Source organism: Rhipicephalus sanguineus, chromosome 10, assembly GCF_013339695.2.
Source record: "Rhipicephalus sanguineus isolate Rsan-2018 chromosome 10, BIME_Rsan_1.4, whole genome shotgun sequence".
Classification (NCBI taxonomy): Eukaryota; Metazoa; Arthropoda; class Arachnida; order Ixodida; family Ixodidae; genus Rhipicephalus; species Rhipicephalus sanguineus.
In genome coordinates, this window is record NC_051185.1 from 40,434,252 (window position 1) to 40,449,247 (window position 14,996).

At 46.9% G+C, this 14,996-nt stretch overlaps 2 protein-coding genes across 2 annotated transcripts; one reads left to right on the forward strand and one right to left on the reverse strand.

Annotated features, from left to right (window-relative positions):
* The first annotated feature begins 54 nt into the window (after positions 1-54).
* Positions 55-10,482, forward strand: LOC119371735 (uncharacterized). Its single transcript, XM_037642187.2, has 6 exons — positions 55-222; positions 608-2,378; positions 5,182-5,300; positions 7,166-7,280; positions 7,942-8,096; positions 9,042-10,482. Exons 2-6 carry the CDS (start codon positions 618-620, stop codon positions 9,166-9,168), a joined length of 2,277 nt encoding a protein of 758 aa, XP_037498115.1. The 5' UTR covers positions 55-222; positions 608-617; the 3' UTR covers positions 9,169-10,482.
* Positions 10,483-13,199: 2,717 nt separating this feature from the next.
* On the reverse strand, positions 13,200-14,911 carry LOC119371736 (lupus La protein). Its single transcript, XM_037642189.2, has one exon. The coding sequence runs from the start codon at positions 14,612-14,614 to the stop codon at positions 13,373-13,375; it is 1,242 nt and encodes a 413-aa protein (XP_037498117.1). The 5' UTR covers positions 14,615-14,911; the 3' UTR covers positions 13,200-13,372.
* Positions 14,912-14,996: the final 85 nt, after the last annotated feature.

Consider the following 14,996-nt stretch of genomic DNA (forward strand, 5'->3'; position numbering starts at 1 on the left):
TGCCGTTTTTTAGGTTATGGCTGAGCGTTTGGAGAAATGTCAATCGCGCACGGGCAACGTTGAAACGGCGTCATCCGGTTGGTCCGTTGATGATCCGGCGCGAAAACCGACGACCGAGGCTCGCGTCCTAGCGAGCTTTTAATTCATCGGTTTAGCGAGCGGAAGTATTTAACCGAGTTGCTCTTGTTCGTTTGATCGCTTTGAACCTTCGGGTTCCTTTTGGTGAGTTTGTTTCTGAACATCTTTTCTTGAACGGATTGACACGGACTGTTCAGCTTCAGACACTTCGGTGGGCATCAGAGAGAGATCCATTCGTAGCCTATCGACTATTTGCAAACTAAAATAAAGAAGAAATCGGTGAAATCCCTTACTTTGTCTATACGTGCACTGCTTTACGGTGACACACTAAAGTTTGAGTCATCGGCATATTAAGTTGCCTATTCGTAACCGCTGAATTCATGTACTGCCATCGCACTTTCGTGCTTTCGTTCTGTCTGCAGGGTCTGTTGTGATGCGAGGGTTACGCGCTTGACTTGTTGATCGTTGCGTTGCGCCGGTGTCAGCGAGCGATTTACTTGAGTCACGTTTTTTTTTTTTTTTCGTGCAGTTGCTCCGAAATGTCTCACGAGGGCCGGAAGCCGAGTAGTTTCTACTCCTCGACCAACTACCTGAGCCCGCTCGAGCGAAAGCGCCTGCGAGCCATCGAAAACGAACCGCAGGCAACAGAAATTAAGGCGAATCAGACTTCAAACAAGCGCTCCGCGAAGAAGAGCTCTCCGAAACGTCGGGACAACGCCGGCAAGAAAACACAGCCGACCGGCAAGCGAAAGCGGAGCGCCTCGGATTCATCGAAGACCGCCAAGTCGAAGCCGTCCCTGCAACAACGTTCAGTCTCGACCCGCAAGGCTTCTTCGGCAGCTTCTGAGAAGAAGGCAGTTGTTATACCACTGTCTGACAGTAAGCGGGCTATCTCGGTGCCGGCAGCTACTTCAGAGAGTTCCGAGCCGCCCGCAAAGAAAGTCCGCAAGTTTTTCTCGTCGGGACTGCGCGCTCCAGCGAACGCGGCCGTCAGCAGCTCGATGGCTGTTGCCACTTGCGTCTCGTGGAACAAAAAGTTCAAGCTGAAGTTCGAGCCGGCCGTCGCGCCGCTGAAAAAACCGTCTACCACGGCTTCGTTCAAGTCGGTCAAGAAGGAACTGGTGATGACTGTGCCGTTCAGGCCACCCAAAGCGACAGCGGAAACTGTTACATCCTTAAAGAGCGTCGACGTCGCTTTGCCTGAGCCGGAGTTAATTGAAACACCGGATAAACGTACAACATACTGCATTGGGCCACAGAAAAATGTCGGAAAGAAAACGGCAAAAAGGGAACTGGCAATGACGGTGCCTTTCAGACGGCCTCAGGCTGGGACTGTCGCATCCACTTCAAGAGCTGACCTCACCGTGCAACAGGTACCTCACAAACTACCCAAGGAAACAAGAGGCGAGAGCGTTGAGATGCGACAGAAGGAACGTGCCGGAAGTATGACGGATGTACCTCGCAAGCCGCCAGAGGAAACTAGAGCCAAAAGCGTGATGGTGATGCAAGACGCGGAGCAGGCCAAAATTACAACTGAAAGTGGTCACGTGCGTGTGAGCCCCCTCGCAGCAAAGACCATCTTGGAAGAAACGGGGCACGAGTTTTCCGGTGTGTGCGAGCCGTGTGGCAAAGTGGATGACGACGACGTTGCGGTTGACGAGGATCGCATTTCCTTAAACAAAGATGATGCCTTGTCTTCCGCAACTGAGCATGAATGTTCTGTCGTATCCTTAGAGGCCGAAGGGGAGCAAAGCAATGCTGTTGTCACTACCCCGATCCGAGGCAGTAGCACACGCAGTAGCACACGCAGTTTCATGCTCCAAGACCGCCACGGCAGTGCAAACCGTTCCCTTCCCCTGCGAAGATTGCGAACAAATGTACAGGATACTGCAGATGGCAGGAATTTCAGAGAGCGTTCCTTGCCCCCGAAGGCATTGTGCACGAATATACCAGACCACGCAAGTGGCACGGAACTGTCCGAGCGACCAAGTACGCCGCCCCCAGATAAAACTGGCAGCCCAAACAGACAGTCTCTCTATCCGATCTTCTCGACGCCAACCTCAAACCGCAAGAAAATCGTGGAGCTGCAGAAAATTCCCACCTCGCCCATCGAGATGCCGAGGAAACGGTTCATTCTGGGATCATCAGACCCAGCGCAGCTCATAATCGACGCCGGACAGAAGAAGTTCGGACACACTACGTGTGGCACGTGCGGGATGGTGTACACGATCGGAGACGTCGAAGACGAGAAGCTGCACACCCAACACCATCGGTCCTACCTGGCTGTTGTGAAGTTCCCGGTGAGTACTCATACATTCAGTCAGCTGCAAAACTCACCGGATCCCTTATGCATTCGACTCGAAGGCAAAAGGCATCGTCGTCTTTTGCTTCTCAGTCGGTGTATTGATCCTTCCCCGCCCCCCTCCAAAAGCCTTCTGCACCTAAAGTGGCTTTGCACTGCGTCCAGGATCGGAGGCGTAGCAAGCTGCACCTCACCTGGTTTTGCACTGTCTCTGTGATCGGCCCACCTTTGATCAAGCGAAGATGTCATATGATGACATGTTATGTGCCGTGATGGTGACATTATAATGACATCACAAATTTTGGCGATCTGTGACGTCATCATGTGATGATGATTTTTGGCATCACTCGTGTTGACGCAGCCGAAGCTGACGGTCAATTTTCTCGTTTGATGAGGTGTCTAAGGCTTTTGCCTTAACCCTTTGAGACGCTATGTACACCCGTGAGCAAAAGTGTACGGACCATTGCCGTCTGCGCCCTCTAGTGGCGAGCCGTCTGCTGTTGAAAGCATTTCTCAGACGAATTCCATGAGAGTAATGCTCTAGACAGCTATTCCGTCAAAGCAATGCTCTCAACAGCAGATGGCTCACGACTAGATGGCGATTTCAGCTCGCGCTTCCATGGTCCGTATAGTTTTTCTCACAGGTGTACACAATTGTGTACACTACTTGTATTTGCTATTTGTGTCAACTGGGGGCTAAGAAAGAGCAAGATACATTGAGCTTTGGATGAATTGAACCTCTTGCAGAATAAATATGTCTTCATTTAACTTCAATTGGCATCGTATTGTTGCATATGATCACTTTGCTGAAGGCACTACCATACTCGACGAGTCGTGCGACGTGCCGCTTCCTGCAACCCACGTCAAAAGTATAATTTTTCTTTGCTCAGCATGGACATTACCGAAAACGAATTTGCACTATATTTCTAGCCTGAGATTTCATTTTATTTATGCAGAAACAGAGCATGAATGGCTTCAGAATAAATAGCTATTTAATTACAAAGTAATTAGGAATGATTACTATAACACACATAAATTAACATATTACGACATTACTTTTGTTGCAATATAATATGGAGTGCCTTGAAATAGCATTGCATCGATTTGACGCATTGACAGACAGTTCTTCATAGGTGGCGTCTGAAAGGGTTAAAAGATTGCCATCTGTGGGATCTGTGATAACGCAGAAATAATGCACTTTTTCCTGTTCCTCCGTTAAGGCTTTCCCAGGTCCCCTTTCTATTTTCGTGCTTTCGGGAAAAGGCAGTCGTTATATGGAGTCCATTTCTTTCAACGAATCCTACCAACATCTCTGCCCTGTTGCCCCCAGAGTCAACACCGTAGTTGCCTATTGCCTGTTTTTTTTTGAAGTAGCCCACGACTATGGTGTACAGGGTCCGAACCTTCACTTTGCTGATTGGATACTGATCATCATGGAATTGTTCTGTTTCCTTCTCGTCATGGCTAGATGTGGGAGGATACTCTTGTAGTACCTCCAGTTTATATCTCCTGTTTAGCTTTGTGACGACTCATGCTCTCTTTCACTGATGTTGAAGAATTCATCGATGATACTCTTTTCTCAAGGCGCCCTTTGTAGCGGTAACATGAAGTAGGGTACTTTGATACTTTGGCAGTCTTTTGGTACTTTGTAAAAACCCATCATGATGGCTTGGCAGCTAAGGCATTGCACTGCTAAGCTCGGGGATGCGGGTTCATTCTCCGGCCGCAGCGGCCATTTATAGATTGCGCCAAAGTACAAGAACGCCCGTGTACATAGATTTATGTGCACATTAAAGACCCCCAAGTGCTCAAAATAATCCCGAGTCCCCCATTACATACTTTATAATCGTATCATGGTTTTGGCATGCAAAACACCAGAACTGAACACTTAGTAAAAAGAAAAAGTGTCAAGAAACTCTGTGCTGTTGTATGGGGGGGTTGGCCACTGTAATGTGGTATCACAGGGTTTTTGCGCACAACTGAAAGGCCCATGTAATTTGGCAGGCACAAGTGACAATATAATTATGCTTATGTGTGTCACTTTGTGTGCTTTTTTCGTCTATTTGGGTGCAAAAAACTTGCCAACATAAAGGACCACTGAGTCAACATTGTCGATAGCTGAGCACTACGCGTTTTCCTGGTGAGGAAGCTTTTCGCACATTAGGGGTCACCACTCAAGTGTTTGCAGTAAAATAGCTAGTTGGGAAAGTTGGTACATGTTTTTAAGAAGGTAAACAATCTTATCTTTCAGTGCCTCTTGTCATCCATAATGATACCAACAGACAATGAACAGCCAAGGAAGGTATAGGGGATGTCATTTGAAGTCTATTAAATGTAGTGTAGGGGGGTAATTACACTATAAATGTAAAGATATTAAAGGGGACGAAAAGATAACTTGCCGCCGGTAGGGACCAAACCTACAACATTCGTACAACGTGTCCGATGCTCTACCAATTGAGCTACTTCCCGTTCACTTTATCGGATATTTCCGTGCAAGTACACCTGGGAGTGTTAGCCAGTGCCACTTGTACCCATGACGGTGAGTGTGGAACACTCTTTTTTTGCCAGCTGGCGTTACATAGCATGTGATCTCTCTATGAGCTGGCAGCTGAGCAATAAACTTTTGTTACAAATAACGTCCTCTAAACCTTCCTTGGCCTCATTGCGTGTTGGTTTCATTAGGCTCTGTCCAAAAAAGAAAACGAGCCCTTGATCCAATCCCCTTCTTTCGTTCTTGTCATCCATGCTGCTTGTTTTCGTTAAAAAAAAAAAAAAGCTTGAGCATTTGGTTGCTTACGCAGGGCTGGAAGAACCAGCGTGAGGTTGGCCTCTACCCGGACGGCAAGGTCATCATGGTGTCACCAAACGATCCCAAGTGCATGCTCAACAAGATGGATGAGATACGGCAGATGGTGGACAGGTGGGCAAACAGCTGCCCGCCCAGAGCTTCGACATTTTCAATAGTTGCTCTTGCGGCGGTGGCATGTTGACAAGGGAAACCTGCTATCGTATATACTCGTGTAATGCCCACACTCATATAAAAGCTGCATTAAGAACCTTGTTCAAAAATACTCCCAAAAAATATATCTAAAAATTGCCCGTGTTTTAGCTGCACCCTTAATTTTTTATAAGGAGAAGGTTAGCAGTGTTATCCGTTGTGTGGTGCGAGAATTCCAAAGCTTTTTTTTTTCTGGGTCATAACAAGCCGTACTGAGCTTTCAGCACCTCCAGGTAACAAAAGCACAGCCTCCGAGACTTAACAGCTTTCTCCGAGGTGCTGCCATCCACCAAACAACACCGACTAAAAGGCTGAAGAGGACATCCTTTGTGGATGTATGCCACTGAATTTTGGAAAGCGTGGGGTGGGGTTTCGTTCAAGACGGTGTAGAAAAGCATTAAAGTTACGGGAATCTCGAACAAATTCGATGTAACACAGGACGACCTCATCTGGGACAGAGGCGAGCGCGAGGATGCGACGAGTAAACAGGGCAAGGAATAATATTTGGACGCGAGAGATTTTATTACTTGCAAGGCAACACTGTTGCCGTAATATTGATTTCAGTGTGTGCTGATTGACTGGTTGAAGAAAACGGACAAGTAGTCACTTCAGTCATTGGATGCAAGAGATTATACTAGGTACTTGTAAGGCAACACTGTTGCCATTATATTGATTTTAGTGTGTGCTGATTGAGGAAAGCGGGCAAGTAGTCAGTTCAGTCATTGGACGCGAGAGAGTATATTACTTGCAAGGCAACACTGTTGCCAGAAGTAATTGTCTCAGAATATGGCCCCAGGTTGAAGAAATTCTTACCACAAAACTCTGAAGATTGGAGTCCCTTATGTGAACCAGTTGTAGCAATTCAAGACCACAACATATTTGTAGCAAAATTAGTAGGCAATATTTTATAGCAACTTGTCTTGTGCCACTTCCATTGTCCATTGCATTTACCTTTGGTAACATTTCATGATTAGAGAATTTCAGAGAAGAAAGGCACTGCTCCTTTGTATATTTAGAACTGACAACTCTCCTCAGCAATATACATTAACCCTGAGGGTGTAATTTATTACGTTAACAAAATGAGCAAATTTTCGTACAAGCTATGCAGTACTGCAATAATAAGGTTCACTAAACCCAGATAGTAATTTGTGCTTATACTGTGCGTGTTTGCATATCTCAAATGTTCATATGTGCAGTATTTTCCTTTACCAGGCATAAGCGTGAGGTACCAACAAGACGTTTAATACTTCTTGTCTTCATTCTCTTTTTCTGCGTGATTAAATAGTAAGATTGCAGCAGTACCAAGGAATAGAGGTAATAGTAACAAGTGGGTGGGGTAATGGCTTTGGCAAATTGATAACTGTGATCCTTATCGCGGGTTTTCGTACACAAATAAAAGGTATAAACTAATCAGATGACGTCGATTTTGCTAGTGGTGCAGAACAAAGTTCACGCGCAGAAGTGATGTGACTTACATTCATGCTGGTTTGCTGTACAGCGAAATGTAAAAGAAACTGCAAAACAGCTGACTCACACGCCACCGACATGCAAGGACTGCATTAATAGCACTGAAATTCGTGCCACGCAGTTTTTCATCCTTCGCTTGTTTGCAGAAAAACGCGCCATAACAAATCGCAGTGATGACGTGCACCGCATGCTACTGTGCAGATAGTACATGTGTGACCTAGCACCTGACTACAAGATGCACTTTGGCAATAAAGTGGTTCTTTGATTGTGGCCGCTCAGCCATATCAATAACGGTGTTCTTCTTTTCCAACTTTTCAAAGGGAGCTGGGCATACTGGTGGATGAGTCGGCTCCCCGTGCTCCTCAGATGTACTTCGTGTTTGTATCGTACACGAAGAGCGTGCTCGGGTTCCTCTCCGCTCAGGAGATCAAGCAGGTGAGTGAACACATTTCATCTCCCGTGTCGAGTACGCACTAAAATTCAGCAGCATGTGCTGCTACAAGCGAACAAACAGCATCAACGTCATCAACTGCGGGAATGACTCCTCTCCGCGCTATTTGCAGTTGTCTATGTCGCGCCACTTCATGGCAGTTAGTTCTCTGCCATCACCCACTGCATTTTTCTTCCCTCCTTTGGCAACCATTCTGTACTTAATGTCAATGTTCCTTTGTTTTCTTGATTTGCAATAACATGTTTTATGCATGACCAGGTTGTGTTAGATGTCCGCCGCAGTAGTATAGTCGTTACGGTGTTCGGCTGCTGACCAAAAGGTCGAGGGCTCGATCCCGGCCGTGGTGGTCACATTTCGATGGAGGCGAAATGCTAGAGGTCCGTGTACTGTGCGATGTCAGTACACATTACAGAATACGAGAAGGTCTAAATTACCAGAGCCCTCCACTACGGCGTGCCTCATTATCATATCGCGGTTTTGTCACGTATAACCCCAGGTATTATTATTATTAGGCTATATTAGATGCTCAGAAGCACTCACAGGCGTTGCTGTAATGCATTGCACGCTTACGTGCTTCAGAATTAATTAACATGCAATTAAGCCAAGCCAGCGCACTATATCATCTTCATGGTCTTCTTCGTGCAGGGTTACAGAGTAATCCCCAGCGATGACGGAGACATGAGGAACAGTTACTGCTCTGAGCGCGAGCCGATGCCAGCCGTTTGCGGAGTTAGCCGGATTTGGACAGCTCCGTTCTACAGGCGGAAGAAGGTGGCGTCGAGGTTGCTAGACCGACTCAGGTAAGCACCAAGTCTCGTCCCATGGGATCCACTGCAGCGGTTACAGCCTCACCCCACGGGGCGCAAGGTTGCAGGTTGGATGCCTGGCCTCTGCGGCTACATCATAAAAAGATGGTGTGCAAAAACGCTCGTCATGTGCAGGAATGGGCATATTTCACTTCATGTCTTCGAAAAAAACTATTTTGCGCTGACCAGTGCTGTGTTCTTGCTCAAATTTTGCTGTAAGATCACATTTGATGGTCCTTGTTCTGTATAACGTGACACGTCTGGCAAGTTGGGTGTGTTGGTCAAGTCGTGTAATGATTGTTGTACAGCACTTGGAACGTCTAACTGCTCTTTGTCATCTTTTCTGAGCGCTGTTTAATGATCACCATGCGTTTAGTAATGAAACATTTCTCGCAAGGCACACGTTCGGGGGAAGACGGAGGCCTGAAGTGATGCGAAGCGTTTAAACGAGGAATGTCACTGTTGCCAAACATTTCAACCAGGAAACTCGTCCTCAGTTTTTTTAAGGTCAGTCCAGTTTGTTACAGTGTGCACTTAAAGTACATTATGCCACTGTACAGGCAAGGATCCCAAGGTATTCATAGTGAAAACGGTACCCCTGTCAGGCTCATCGTCAGGGCTCTGACATTACTTATTCAACAACTTTTCATCAAAACATTGCCCGATATTGCCCTGTACAGCACGAAACATAACACGGATGACAAGAAGCACACACAAACAGCGCTTGCGCTCTTGCCGTTTGTGTTGTATCTCGTGCCATACAAGTCAATTCAAGGTGAATCGAGACCAACTAGACCAGCTGTCAGCTCTGTTATCTGCAATTGCCCGATATATTCTAATGAACCCCACCGTTGTTTTTTTTTTAATGTAAATCAGCGAGTCTGGTGGCATAGCTCTCCACTGACCTCATGATTTGCTCTGCTCACGCACGTTTTTCAGGATGAACTTCTCCTTTGGCTGCCCGCTCGACTCGCGCAAGATCGCCTTCTCGGATCCCACCCTCATGGGCCGGGAGCTGGCTGCGGCGTACACGCGGAACGACAGATTCCTCGTGTTCTGCCCCTGACGTACCTCTCTCAGCTGCCCAACTCTCAAAGTTCAAATTTTCGAAGCCACGCACAAAAGTTCTTGAATCACAGGGCCACGAAGAAACAAACACAATTTTCGTCTTACCATGAAGCTGTTACCTCAAGTATTTCCCTGGCTTAAAAGTGTTGCCTGAAATATAAAGTCAATGTGCTGCGACTCGTGCACACAAGATGCAAATATTAGCAACAGTTTAAGCTAAACCTAGGACACAAGGAAACTTTAGTGTCTTAGTGGCTTGCCTGTTTCGTCAGCATTGATGACAATTGGCATGGCACTGTGATGCAAGGTATATCTTACGACGTTTCATCTAGTCACTTGTTAAGGAATCCAATAACACCATTACCTTGACAACCGTTGTGACGGAGCTGACGAGTTGACCAAAAACAGTATAATGGATTACAAACCAGGCATATGCACTGATCTGCTTTATACACCATCACATTGACAATGTAGTGACAGAGTTGATGAGTCAACAGACAAATGGTAAAGTGGGTCACAAGCAAGGCCAGCGCGTATTGCGTCTATGCGCAGGATACTGTTCTTTGCGCAATTACTTTATTAGTTTTGTTAGCTTATGGTGCTAAAGACATTGCATCTTACTGCAGTGTTTTGAATGTTATACTGTATATACTACCAATGTTCAACATAGGCTGTCACTGTGTAGCGGTGATGTTGACTCGTTAACGGTAGCTTTACAATTTCGAGCTAACGCTATAAGCGTGACAGAGTTGACAAGTATTCACAGAAACGCGTCACAACTGACACACTACCGTAAAATGTGGTCCACTGTTAACAGGAATGCCTGAACAGTAGTAAAGGTGAGACGAACAGAACATTGCTTTCACGAAAAGATAGAAGTTGATAAAATGAAACAGATGTACATTAATGTGCAGAGCACTTTTACACAGTCCTTTACGTCATATCTCAGTGACAACGTGACAGCATGCTGACGGCTCATTCCTATTTAACAGTAGACCACGCTGTCCATTGCGTCATCGGACAAAGTGCACCTAGCACTGCAAAGTTATGTTGTCGTTATTGCCTTGGCGAGAAAGGTGTCCACAAAGGCAGCTTTTCCACTGCAAACAATATTTGTAATGTTTGTAATGATCACAGCAGATGATCCTGCAAAATAGTTTGTTGCCGTGACGTTGACACTCTGAACACTTTTGTACAGTAATCGCTTTGTGTTGTTCTGTCTTCATGTACCGACTGACTGCAGAGGCCTGCTGAACATTTTTTTTTTTTGCTTTTTGCTCTGAACAAATAAAAATACTGTATTTATAAAGCACTTGAAGTGGCTTTACCTTTTTTTGCAACTGACCCAACTGAATTCTGAGAAGCCGACAGCCTGGTGAGTCGATTTCTTTCAGCGGGTGTTGGTGATGTCAGGCTGTCCGTTTTAACGTGATAGAGTTGGAGAGCTCGTTTCGCAGAAATTCCCATGTTGGCGAAGTTGGCTGTGAGTGAAAAATGAGCGTTGTCCGTGAGCAAAAATTCGAGAGAGATGCAAATAAAGAAATAATAGAAATGTCTGGTCTGAGTGGGTATCTCACCCATGACTCCTGCATGGCAAGCAGGTGTTCTACCACAAAGCCACGCCTGTGCTTGGAACTGCTTTGGAAAAAACACTGTATATATGTCATGTAGTGGGAGGAGTCCAGTTAACACATGTGATATTGGGTGGCAGCAGCATAGAATCGCACCAGCTGTCAAAACATGTGAATTGCACGAGTGGTTGGTTTAAAGGCCCACCAATTGCAAAGCACAGGCATAATGAATTATCATTATCAGCAACAGCATCAACGTGCGCGTGTGGATACGGTACAGGTCCTTACGGACCCGTACGGGGTACTTCGCCAATTTGCAAAAATAATTATGGCATAGTGGGCACTGCGCAACTGTACTTGCAGTAGGCATTGTAGATAGTTTGAAACGTCCAATTTACACGCGCACAGACTTCTTTCCTCGGGGGCGTGGTTGAGGTGTCCACCAAAAGCGAAGGCAGGCTAGCGATTGAGAAGGTGATGCGAACGGGGCCTGATTACGCCATCGCGTTCTACTCTTGAAAATGAAGGTCAAGTGTCGTCGAAGTTTTTTTCTCGGAGCAAACAGTTCAGTGATGCTGTAATGTACAGTTTTACACTGACAGAAGTATTTCTTTGGCAATACACATTGTTGCTGCCCAATGTACAGGGTTGTTAAATTAACTTTATTCTGGTACAGAGAACGTCCAAATATAAGGTGCACACCTCTTTAGTAATCAAGACCTCATAGAAGCTGATGTTTAATACGCAATTAAGAAAATTCTTGCATTTATTAACACCGTGATCAGGCATCTTATAATGGACATTTTCCTCGTAAAGTAGAACAAATGTTCTAGCTTTGCTGGCTTGAATACTAATGAGGTGTTCATCTTAGATGTGACCACCACCGGCAGTTATACAGAACTCTACTAAATCTTACATCAGTTGCCTCAGGATCAGCAAAGTAATTTCACCTGAAGAGAACAGGTGCATTTTAGGAGGGCTCCATCTTCCTGGGGCCTGAAAATTGCACTCGCATCTCTCTCGATGTGCTGAACAGATGAAAGTGACTGGATCTCAAAAAAAAGAAGACATTCGCAGAAGAAAGTTTGCAGGTCAAATTGGATCAGCCCAGAAGACAGACGGATTAAGGATAACCTTGGAGTGTTTCTGAAGGTGTAATCAAGTGGAAATAAAGTGTAAATCTTAGTTTTATTTACTGAAATCAACAATGGTGTTACACTCAAACCTCATTATAACAAAGTCAGCATCTGCCGCGAAAATAACTTCGTTATATCCGAAAATTCGTTATAAACGTTTATTTGTAACACTGTGGCTATGACAAGACTATTCTTCTTTTACTTCGTTATAACCGATAATTCGTTATATCCGCGTTCGCTATAACAAGGTTTGAGTGTATTAAAGTACGTAAAGCAGACTGAATGAGCACATCTATGGGCGATTAATTGAGTACAGTCAAAACGCGTTATAGCGAACACTGATATAGTGAATTATCGGTTATAGCGAACTCGATACACACTTTCGTTGGCGACACTTCATTTCAGTGACATTTATTCTTATAGTGAAACCGAAAACTCGAGAGCCGGCGTTATATAAGCTTTAACAAAATATGGTTCACATAAGGTTCAAAATGCTGGTCTCACAAAAAGCAGATTAAATACTGAAAAACAATTCACAACCACATTTTTGTTTGAAGTATGAGTGCGACATTAAAAAGAGCTTGTTTAAAATGTGGTTAGAAAAGCTGCCGATTTCAGCGGAAATAGCAGTGCGGATGCCACGGACATTGCCAGGAGACTGAGGAGCAACTTGGAGAAGCTCTCAACTGAAGCTGCTGAAGTAGAAAAGGCCCACTCGTTCATGGACACTGTGGAACACACTGTTCAGCGCAGTGCACGCGTTTTCGTATCTAGTATTTTTTGCACGAGCTAGATTGCCGATTAGAGCAGATTTTTACCTCTACCGTTGCAACAAATATCAGACGTAACAAACTTGTTGTAACTTGGTTCAACTCTACTCGACTTCCTTTTGGGCACGACTTGAATGTGGGGCGTCATAAACGTGGCTATCTACTGAGCAGATAGACTTGTTTGCTGACGAAGGACCTGCCCACTAGTAACTCTGCCGCTTGTTGGTGTATTACACAACAGGCTTGTCGATAGGTGCAAGGCTGACGATCACAACTTCTAAAAGCTATGCATAGGAACCGCAAGCAAATGCCCTTAGAGAACACCTAATGCAACGTATACAAGGCAAATTTTGTTGAGAACAGCAGCTCCGGTAAAACCATGCAGCAAGAAAATTTAATTCCAGCTGTATCTGCATATCCAGTGTGCCCAGTGGTCTACGACCAGTCGTCCCGAATGACTAAAAAAAAACTCCCAAGCAGCATGTGCAAGGTGCTCTCGTGAACCGCACCATGCGGGAGCCGTCACACCTGGGGAAGCAACAGAACACTGGATGGCGCACGAAATGTACATTTTATGCATATGAGGGAGTTACAGGGTTACAACTGCCAATCGTACTCAATATATGGTACATGAAACAAACGAGAAATGAAATGAAAACAACACTGTCCATGAAGCAGCTGCAGGTCCCACTTGGTAAACCCCCCATGTAGACTCCCCCTCTTGCTTATTCGGCAGCGGCTACACCATCATCGGTCTTGGACCGCTTGGCTTCGCTTTTGTCTGCCTCGTTTTCTTGCGCGTCTTTCTTCTCCTGCTTGACTTCACTGTTCTTCTCCGTCGCATCGCCAGCCGCGGCGTCGTCTTCAGCGGCTCTCTTCTTTCCCCGATCTTGCCTCCTACCGCCCTGTCCGCGACCCCTTCCCTGTTGGCCACCCTTGTTACCCCGTTGACCACTCTTGAATCGGTTCTTCCTGTCTCGCTTGGCTGCGGTCAGCTTCTTCCAGTACTCGACCTCTTCGTCCCCTTCCACGGCCTCCGCAGTTACCTGGTTGCCGTTGATCTTGAGGGCCTCTTCCTGAGCCCCGAGTTTGGCCAGGACGGCCTGAGCGGAGCCTTCCTCCGCGAAACGCAGCACGGCCTCCGGCTGTCCCCTGGAGTAGTCGACGAAGGCGACCTTGGCGTAAGGCGCGAAAGCTTCCTTGAGGTTCTCCCAGGTCGTCTTGTCGCCGAGCCCCTTGACGCGCAGGATGCAGCCCAGCACGATGTCGGGGGCCTCGGCCTCATCGGCGGCGTCTCCTCCTCCTCCCGCCGATGTTTCGTCGTTGGCAGCTTTCTTCTTCGCCTTCTCCTCCAACCTGGCCTGACGTTCCTGCTTCTTGCGCGCCACGTACTCAGTCTTGAGGGAGCGCGTCAGTTCGAGCTCGTTGTACTTCACGTCCTCCTTGGCGAGGAACGCGTCGGCCTCCTCCTTTGTCGCGAACGTGCCGAACACGGAGCCCTTGAACTTGCGCGTCTTCGGGTAGCGTCTCATGAAGACGTTGATGCACTTGCCGAAACGTCCGAAGAACTCCAGCAGCTCATCGATGGTGGCGGTTGGAGGGAAACCCTTGACATACACGCTCAGCTCGTCAAGTTTCTGTTGCTGTTCCTTGTTGCTCTCCGGCGCGGGCTTGGCAGGACTGCGACGGATCTTGGTGCCGTCTTCGCTGACCTCCAACAGCTGGCTGGTGGACTTTCGAAGCGCCGCGGCCACCACGTCTGACTTGGTCGTGAGGCTCTTGAGCCTGTTGAAGGTCAGCAGGGTCTCTATGGTCACCCAGCCGTCGTCCTCCTTGAGCTTGCCTTGGAGAAACTTGTCGCGGGGCAGGTTGAAGTCGCCGAAATAGTACTCCACCTGAGTGATGATTTTGGTCTCCAGCGCCGAAACTTCGTCGGCGGACACGTTATCAACGTCCGCATTCGTCATTGTCGAGCTTTTCGCGGCGACAAAGTAATTCACGCTGAGGAAGTGGAGGAAACAAAGAGCGCTAAGCCGGCACCGTCATTACAGGTTGTTACCACGTGCAGCGTCGTCTCAGGCCTGCCGGTGCTCTTTTTAGGCCTCGCGAGTGATGCGGCGTATGGCGCTCAAAGTCCCAGGGAGCTCCTAGGCGTTTTTTGAGATTCCAGACGTCTTATGCTCTCCTACAGCTTCAAAGTTAACACCGCGCAGCGAACGTGCATACGACGCAAATGCCGGCCGATTCCACGCTGAAGAGAAGAAGCCAATGGCCGAGCCAAAGCTTTGGCTCTGTTTGGCTACTTTGTAGACTTGAGCTCATATCGACTTGAGCAGGCTTGTAGCTGTC